At 42.1% G+C, this 9916-nt stretch overlaps 1 protein-coding gene across 1 annotated transcript; it reads right to left on the reverse strand.

Moving 5' to 3' along the window:
- Window positions 1-4510: 4510 nt before the first annotated feature.
- LOC139460764 (uncharacterized) lies at window positions 4511-9077 on the reverse strand. Its single transcript, XM_071242235.1, has 5 exons — window positions 9001-9077; window positions 8194-8343; window positions 7515-7616; window positions 5538-5700; window positions 4511-4612 (listed from the first exon to the last, which is right to left on the reverse strand). The coding sequence occupies exons 1-5, from the start codon at window positions 9055-9057 to the stop codon at window positions 4533-4535; spliced, it is 552 nt and encodes a 183-aa protein (XP_071098336.1). The 5' UTR covers window positions 9058-9077; the 3' UTR covers window positions 4511-4532.
- Between the last annotated feature and the right edge of the window lie 839 nt (window positions 9078-9916).

Below are 9916 nucleotides of genomic sequence, written 5' to 3' on the forward strand. Positions count from 1 at the left end.
CCCATGCTTGCCGTAAAAGCCGACTATGCTTGTCGTAAGAGACAACTATCCGGATTGGGCCGTCAGGCTGGCTGACTTGGTTGATGCATGTCATTGTATCCAAATTGCGTGGATCGATGCTCATGATGTCAATCACTGGATTGTCTGGTCCAGCAATGATTATTTACAGACCGCTGTCATATGACTGGAATATTACTGAGTGCGGCGTTAAACAACAAACAAACAAAACAAACGTCCAAGAACGGCATATCAGCCAAAACCTAGAGGGAGTGTGTTTTCCGACTTATGAACCGTCGAAACATTTATTAATATTTATTTCATGTTATTTATGAAAATGCCTTCGACAGTCTAGAGAAACGCTCGTAAAATATATCTGGCCACGTACGCTCAACATGGTACCTTCTCTCAGACCACCTATCTTCAGCCAGTTTTGTGGTCTGATGTTTAGAGTGTTTGGATACTACGAGGAGGTTGTGGCTTGTATTCCCGTCATCCATTAGACGTTTAAAACACTAAGTCTAAGCTGCGTCTGCTACCAGGAAAAAGAAAATTAACGTACCGTATTTCCTCTATTAGACGCCCGGGCTTCTATTTATTTCGGACAAGCCTTTGACCCGACGTCAATTGGAGGCCCGGCGTCTATTGATAACCCCATTTCACTATGACCACGAATGTCCCGAATCGTCACATGATGGAAATATTGTGTGTGGAGTTACCAGAAGAGAAAGGAAGTCCTCATTATGTAATTTAGGTCCCCAAATTGTATCAATTGATCGACCCGGCGTCTATTAGAACCCCGGCGTCTAATAGAGGAAATACGGTACCCGATTTTGCTAAGAAGAAGTAAAACCTCCTCAAATCTTATTACGAAAAAACAAGTACCGTCCAAAAAAATGGTCAAAATCCGTGATAGGTTTATAATGCCACAAAATGTGTTATTCTAACATTAACGATCATTGTAGACGTGTACAAAGTTGTGTTAAAGTGACTTATATTTTGACAAAATCTCTCATAACTCAGGATGGAGTTGCCTGTATAACGCATATGTGATCATGTTACATGTTTAGTGTTGTATATATATATATATATATATACAGGGTAAAACTTAAACAATGTGTCTATGTTCAGGCCGAGAGTAGTCCACTGTCCGCTAATTTTTTTGCTTTGTCCGCTTTGTTTGTTGTTGAACGCCTCACTCATCAATATTCCAGCTATGTGACGGCGGTCTGTCAATAATCGAATCTGGACCACACAATCCAGTGATTGACATCATGAGCATGGATCCACGCAATTGGGATATGATGACATACATCAACCAAGTCAGCCAGCCCGACCACCCGATCCCGTTAGTCGCTTCTTACGACAAGCATGGGTTGACATCATGATCATCTATTTATTTATTAAATTTCATAATTAGTCTACATTGTGCATATTTCCACACCACTCAGGGGCATGCTCAAAGCGCTATTATTACTCCGGTGACTGGATCAATATGCACTCAAGAATCATTCTCAGCTCCCTGGGGAGTATACAACCCAAGTTTCATGTTAGGCGCGAGAAGGTTAACAACCACATTGCAATCTCATCCTTCCGAATACCCAATCACTGCTGGGTGAACATCTGTAATCTATTGGTAAAGTACAAGCCAAGATAACTGTATCAAGTAACTACTTCAACCGCATTTCCATCATAATACCATTTTTCATAACGTGATAAACCTCCCCCATTTCTAAAAAAACTTGTTGTTTTAGGTAGATTGACACACGTTTCCCATTTACAACAGTAATCATGCAAGATATTCAACTTCATTTTTCAGTTGTTGACATTATTGCCAAACAAAATTAGGTCTTCCGCAAAAAGAAGTAGAATATATGAATACATTCCGGATGTAACTGAACACCAAAACGACAATTTTGTTCCATTTCAGTAACCAATTCGTTTATGAAAGACTGAAACAAAAAGGGGCAAAGCATACACCCTTGCCTCACACCCATGAAGCAACAAGTATACCAGACATCTGTTGTTTGAATGAACACAAGCCTTAACATTACTGTTCATGGATTGTAACTTTTTACCCATTTTAGCACTCAAACCATGTTTGTACAATAGCTTCCATAGATGCTGAATGGAGTGGAATGCTTTAGAGAAATCAATAAATGCTACATCAAATTTACCTCATTTATGTATTGGAGAAAACACTTTCCCTCGGTTTTGGTAGACAAAGCATGCCCTGGGGAGAGGGAAAAACCTACCAATACCGAGGGAAAGTGTTTTTCCATACTTATAAACCGAAAAAAGAAACTTAAAACAACATTTATCAACATTTTTATGTTTCGAGCATACTTTCCATGAACCTTAGGAAACGCGCGTAAAATATCTGTTGCTGGCATACGGATCTTGAAACGGACATTCTAAAAAACAGTGAAGCTTATCAACACCTCTGTAGCCTCGTGGTACACTCACTGGGCTACAGATATGAAGGTTGCGAGTTTGATTCTCGGGAATATAATGAAAACATTTGTCATTTGATTTTACATTTCATTACATGTTACAAGCTGAACGGAAGTGATATAAATAAAATACCCAGGACATTATGTAAAATCCCAGGGACATTACAACGTCCCTGTTTATGAGATTTAACCCGACTGGAAAGTAAAACCTCTCAATAGGTTTAAATGCCTATAGAAATAAGTCTCTTACTTAATAGCGATCCCAATGAATAGGTTTATAAGTAAAAGATTTTCGCTGAATGACAGAGTTTGAAACAAAACAGTTATCAATAGTTGAATCACTTTTTCGAAACCCCGACTGAAATTCAGATATATTATCAAGTGTTGCAGCCACTAATTTTCTTTTTAAAATATATGTAAAAACTTGACTAAGGATACTCAGGAGGCTTATATAATAAGGCCCTATAATCATCAGGAACAGGGGCGTCCCCTTTCTTATGCAATGGCATAATTATCCCAGTAGTCCAACATTCAGGGACATTAAATGCTGTTGAATATGATCTGTAAATAAGGCATTATAACAGCGGACGAATATTTTAGCTTTTCACTAGGAATGTCGTCAAGACCAGCTGATTTATTATTTTTCACGGCACTGGTGCTGTCAAAAAGTTCGGATCTGGTGATTGGGGATTCTAATATGTCAATTGTCAGTTTTTGCACATAACCTGGACATGTCACTATGTCCTCCACCTCACCAAGATCATCCTGAATACCCATCTGTTCAAAATACTGACGAGAAATAGTTCCCCATGTCTTGAATACGAATAGGGTTGGGGCGTTGCTGTCGTCCAGACACACGCTTCATCATGTCCCAGAAACAAGAGTCTCCCGCTGCTGCATTTTCTAGGTCACTCCTTTTACATTGTGCATACTGGTCCTTCTTGATTCCACAGAGTTTTCTGTAGTCGATGCAAACTTTGTTATACTTAATAAGGTATGATTTATCTTTAGTTTTTCTGAAGGCATTTAGGTAAAGGCACCGTTCATCATTTTTACAGAGACATTCATCATCATCGGGGAACATGTCACGCGATGCTAAAACACAATTTATCACACTACACCCTAAATGCCCAATAAATGTTCAGTCATCGAATTGATAGTCAGTTCCAAATCTTCCATTCACAATATATATGTTCAGAATTGAACACATTTCCAAAAGTGTTTTTCCAAAGTTATTTAGTAATTTATCACATGAATATCTTTCCATCTCAAATTGTGTAAAACAAATTTACTAAGTAATCATTCCATTCAATATAGTGAATAACATATAGTCCAGCGTCACACCGGTTCTGCTGTTCATGTCTCCAAGTCCAATGGACCCGTGAAGATTCGGGGTAGAATAGGTCTTCAGCAACCCATGCTTGCCGTAAAAGGCGACTATGCTTGTCGTAAGAGGCGACTAACGGGTTCGGATGGTCAGGCTTGCTGACTTGGTTGATGCATGTCATCGTGTCCCAAATGCGTGGGTCGATGCTCATGATGCCAATCACTGAATTGTCTGGTCCAGACTCGATTATTTACAGACCGCCGTCATACGACTGGAATATTGCTGAGTGCGGCGTAAAACAACAAACCAACCAACCAGTGTCACACCGGTTCTGCTGTCCATGTCTCCAAGTCCAATGGACCCGTGAAGATTCGGGGTAGAATAGGTCTTCAGCAACCCATGCTTGCCGTAAAAGGCGACTATGCTTGTCGTAAAAGGCGACTAACGGGATCGGGTGGTCAGGCTCGCTGACTTGGTTGATGCATGTCATCGTGTCCCAAATGCGTGGATCGATGCTCTTGATATTAATCACTGGATTGTCTGGTCCAGACTCAGTTATTTAGAGACCGCCGTCATATAGCTGGAATATTGCTGAGTGCGGCGTTAAACAACAAAAAAACCAAACAAACAATCCCCGGATCTTCAAGGGTCCATATTGAATACAGGGACTAAATATGTGAACAATGATGGAGATTTCAGACAGATTCAGCACATAAAACAAGACATTTATAAATGCAGTTCAGTTGTGAATTTGCTTATTGAGAATATTGTGTAGCCTCGAACACGGAACCAGAACAGGAAACACACGCGACTTCACACTTGGAAGCTCTGCCCTCTGAAATATAAGTAATAATCTCGTGACACTCTCTCTCTCCGTTTCATTCCTGTACTGTATACCTTTGTTTGTTTGTTGTTTTACGCCGCACTCACCACTATTCCAGCTATATGACGGCGGTCTGTAAATAATCGAGTCTGGACCAGACAATCCAGTGATTGGCAACATGAGCATCGATCCACGCAATTGGGATACGATGACATGCATCAAACAAGTCAGCGAGCCAGACCACCCGATCCCGTTAGTCGCCTTTTACGGCAAGCATGGGTTGCTGAAGACATCATGATCATCTATTTATCTTTTAAATTTCATAAATTTTCTACATTGTGCAATGTTTCCACACCACTCAGGGGCATGCTCAAAGCGCTATTATTACCCCGGTCACTGGATCAGTGTGCACTCAAGAATCATTCTCAGCTCCCTGGGGAGTATACAACCCAAGTTTCATGTTAGGCGCGAGAAGGTTAACAACCGCATTGCCATCTCATCCTTCGGGGATACCCAATCACTGCTGGGTGAACAGAGGCACATTTCGAACAAAGTTACTTGAACAAGGAGACGCCACATGTACTGCATGTGCTTCTAGACATTTAAATGTTGGTTGGTTGGTTGGTTGTTTAACGCCGCACTCAGCAATATTCCAGCTATATGACGGCGGTCTGTAAATAATCAGGTCTGGACCAGACAATCCAGTGATTAATATCATGAGCATCGGTCCACGACATTGGGACACAATGACATGTATCAACCAAGTCAGCGAGTCTGACCACCCGATCCCGTTAGTCGCCTTTTACGACAAGCATAGTCGCCTTTTACGGCAAGTATGGGTTGCTGAAGACCTATTCTACACCGGATCTTCACGGGTCCATATAAATGTAATGAAATGGCGATGACAAATGTAGCGGAATATGTATACAATATCTACCTCTTGAAGTGTTGAGAGGCGCATCGGCCAGAAGGATCACGTTGTAGCCGGTGCAAAAGTTGGCAATCTTGTCTCCCACTGCCTGCGCCACGTCTTCGGCATCGACAGCCTTCTCAGGGACTGTCCACTCCTCTGTTGCTTGCGTGATGGGTTTGGTGTTACCCTAGGAAAGATAGACATTTAATTAAACCAAGCGACCCGTGAAGATCCGGAGTAGAATAGGTCTTCAGCAACCCATGCTTGCCGTAAAAGGCGACTATGCTTGTCGTAAGAGGCGACTAATGGGATCGGGTGTTCAGGCTCGCTGACTTGGTTGATGCATGTCATCGTGTCCCAATTGCGTGAATCGATGTTCAAGATTTTAATTACTGGATTGTCTGGTCCAGACTCGATTATTTACAGACCACTGTCAAATAGCTGGAATATTGCTGAATGCGGCGTTAAACAACAAACAAACATTAAATCAAGCACTGTCCTATTAGATTCGTTTCTGTTTGTTTGTTGTTTACCTCTGCATACAGCATTAATGACGAAAGCCCGTGTGCAATTAAATCTGAGTCGGACAAATCCGTTATTTATATCGCTCCGGCAGAGTCCGATGACACGTAATCGACCAAGTCACCGAGCCTGACCAACCGATCCATTTAGTCGCCTCTTGCGACCAGGGCCCCGTTCCACATAGCAATCTTAGCGCTACGATTGTCGTAAGCCTATGTTAAAGTATGGGAGTTACGATCACCTTAGTGCTAAGAACGCTTTGTGGAACGGGGTCCAGTACAGGTTACTGGGAGCGTCTTCTCGCCAGGAATACCCACGGGGACACAGTATGAGACAAAAATAAAAGTTTTAAAGTAAATTTTGCAGGAGCTTCTATCACGGTTGCATTCTAGATGTTGTTGACCGCCTCCGTGGTCTAGTGGTAGAGCGGCTGCCCAGAGAGCGAAAGGTCCGGGGTTCGAACCCGGGCGCGTCATACCAAAAGAGGTTAAAAGATGGTACTTGTTGTTACCCTGCCTTGCGCTCGAACTTTTAAGGGCTGAAACAAGGACTGGTCGGCTCGGAGTCAGTATACTGTGTCTAAGTGGGGTATTCATGTTAAACTGCAGCATGGTGTTTCGGTGGGCTAGCACTGTGAAATCGGCATTAGTTCGGAACTCAAACCTAAATACATATATCAACTAATTATCACATCTTAAACCCCTATGTACAGTAATGGCAAGTAAATGTGAATGTATGTCGTTACGTTTGATATGAGTGCAGGTGAATGAACGTTGTGGTTGGTTGGTTTGTTGTTTAACGCCGCACTCAGCAATATTCCAGCTATATGACGGCGGTTTGTAAATAATCGAGTCTGGACCAGACAATCCAGCGAGCCTGACCAACCGATCCCGTTAGTCGCCTTTTACGACAAGCATAGTCACCTTTTACAGCAAGCATGGGTTGCTGAACTACCCGGAATCTTCACGGGTCGAATGATCATTGTGTGTTTGATATAGGTTTCTGTGGTACCTTATAGTTATATACATTACTTTACCATATAATATCACTTTTATGTACCGGTATATATATTTTGCAGATTTGTCAGTGGCAACGCTTGCCTTGTGTGTATATCACCGGTATTATCAGCACTGGTTTGACCTACCTGGTATGTACTATATCAGAAAACTTATATGTTTTGTTTGTTTGTTTGTTGTTTAACGCCGCACTCAGCAATACTCTAGCTATATGACGGCGGTGTGTAAATAATCGAGTCTGGACCAGACAATCCAGTGAACTGACATCATGAACATCGATCCACGAAAACGTTAGAATACGTTCCAACTTACGTGCATACGTCCGTAAATAAATAAGCGCCTCTTTTTGTTGTTGTTGCTTAAACAACAACAAAAATGTTTTTTGTAAAGTAACGCCGCACTCAGCAATATTCCATCAAGAACTGGCTATATATGGTTATATTAGCAAACAACGACATCTCACCGCTCTGAAATCCTCCAGAATCTTCTCCATCTCCTTGTAGGTCTCCTTGGATACCTTGATGTAGCACGCGCCTCGGTCCACGCTCTTGATGGCCACAAGTTTCTGTGTAAACAACAACAACAACAACAATAATTTAACTTCAAGGAATTGTATCAAGGCGGCAGAACTATACCATAGCATAGTGACGGTCTCACAAAATGTATGCTTTCTGCGCCCTACAAATGTACTAATTCAAGCCCATTGGTCAAGTGTTTTCTTTTGTTTGTTTATTTGTTATTTAACGCTGCACCCAGCAATATTTCAGCTATATGACGGCGATCTGTAAATAATCGAGTCTTGGCCACACAATCCAGTCATTGACATCATGAGTATCGATCTACGCAGTTGGGGTACGATTACGTGCATCAACCAAGTCAGCCAGCCTGACAACCCGATCCCGATAGTCTTTAGTCTGTATCATAACGTTCAGTGTCTATCGCTGCTTTATCTTATAAAATTAATCATAAAAAAAAAACATAAATATTCTTGAAGGTATCACACATACCTTTTGATGGTTGGTTGGTTTTTTAACGCCGCACTCAGCAATATTCCAGCTATATTACGGCGGTCTGTAAATAATAGAGTCTGGACCAGACAATCCAGAGATTGACATCATGAGCATCGATCCACGCAAACATACCTTTTGAAAGTCGTGAAAGTTTATTGTATGCAAGAAACAATCCGGTTTGGGATGTGGTCCCCCAGGGCTGGTTACCATGGTTTCTCGATCCAGAGCAACGTCCATCCAGAATACTGTCCCCTTCACAGGACTGGCGCTAATCCGTCCGTACTGGAACCATCGGTTTACATACTTAAAACTGTGGTTTAAGACATTTACATTTTGAGAAGTGTGTAGCACATTAATAGTTGAAGAAACGACAACAGTGTAGCACAATTATAGTTGAAGAAACGACAACTGCGTAGCACAATTATAGTTAAAGAACCGACAACTGTAAAGTACATTTATAGTTGAAGAAACGACAACAGTGTAGCACAATTATAGTTAAAGAACCGACAACTGTGTAGTACAAATATAGTTTAAAAACTGACAACTGTGACGCACATTTATAGTTTAAAAACCAAAAACTGTGTAGCACAATTATAGTTAAAGAATCGACAACTGTGTTGTACAATTATAGTTAAAGAACCGACAACTGTGTAGTACAATTATAGTTAAAGAACCGACAACTGTGAAGTACAATTATAGTTAAAGAACCGACGTTAACCTTTTGTTTGTTTCGTTGTTTGACGCCGCAGTCAGCAATATTGCAGCTATGGGTCAGATCAAGATCACTGGACCAGTGATTGACATCATGAGCATAGATCCACGCAATTGGGATACGATGACATGCATCAACCAAGTCAGCGAGCCTGACCACCCGATCCCGTTTGTTGCCTCTTGCGACAAGCATCTGACCGGTACCTTCTCTGGTACCAGGGAACCTACCTCTGTGGCAGACACAGCTGCACCCAGGGCGACGATCAGTGAGACGGTGGACAACATCTTGATTGTTGATCAGTCTGTAGGAACACAAGCATACGCTGAGTTAAAGTTTCATCTATTTGGTTATAAAGTTGAAAAATTACAATGCATGGAATGTTGCATCAAAAGATCATTCTTACTTATGACTTATGACTTATAATTTAGATAAATCTCTTGTCTCTGCCGGGGCGGTCGGGTAGCCTAATGGTTAACGCGATCGTTCGTCTCAGCGAAGACCCGATTCACGACATGGGTACAAAGTGTGAAGCCCATTTCTGGTGTCCCTGCCATGATATTGCTGGAATATTGCTAAAAGCGGCGTAAAACCATACTCACTCACTCTTGTCTCTGCCGAGTGGTGATAAACTAACAGCATCACTCTTGTTTCAAGGCCACAGGTCGTGGCTCAAGGTAAGGATCGCGCAAGCGGCACTGCCACACTTGGCCTAGAAGAGACCTCTTTGTTGGTTTAAACACTTTTGCTCTTGAACATTTGGTTTTGTCGGACCTGAGTGATTGTGTCAAGACATTTTCGGCATGTTCTGTTTCGTAAAACTGTTGTTTGACAATGGCGGCTGTTACGGGTATTCCTGCGCATATTCGTTATTTGACGTAAGTGTATTCTTGACTTCGAGACCGCCTCCGTGGTCTAGTGGCAGAGCGTCCGCCCGGAGAGCGGAAGGTCCGGGATTCGAAACCCGGCCGCGTCATAAAAGATGGTATTTGTTGTTACCCTGTCTGGCGCTCGGCATTAAGGGGCTAAAACAAGGACTGGTCGGCTCGGAGTCAGTATACTGTGTCTGAGTGGGGTATTCATGTTAAACTGCGGCATGGTATCTCAGTGTTTGATTGTTTGTTTGTTGTTTAACGCCGCACTAGC

This window comes from Haliotis cracherodii, unplaced genomic scaffold (assembly GCF_022045235.1).
Source record: "Haliotis cracherodii isolate W230 unplaced genomic scaffold, xgHalCrac1.p SCAF_14, whole genome shotgun sequence".
Taxonomy (NCBI): Eukaryota; Metazoa; Mollusca; class Gastropoda; order Lepetellida; family Haliotidae; genus Haliotis; species Haliotis cracherodii.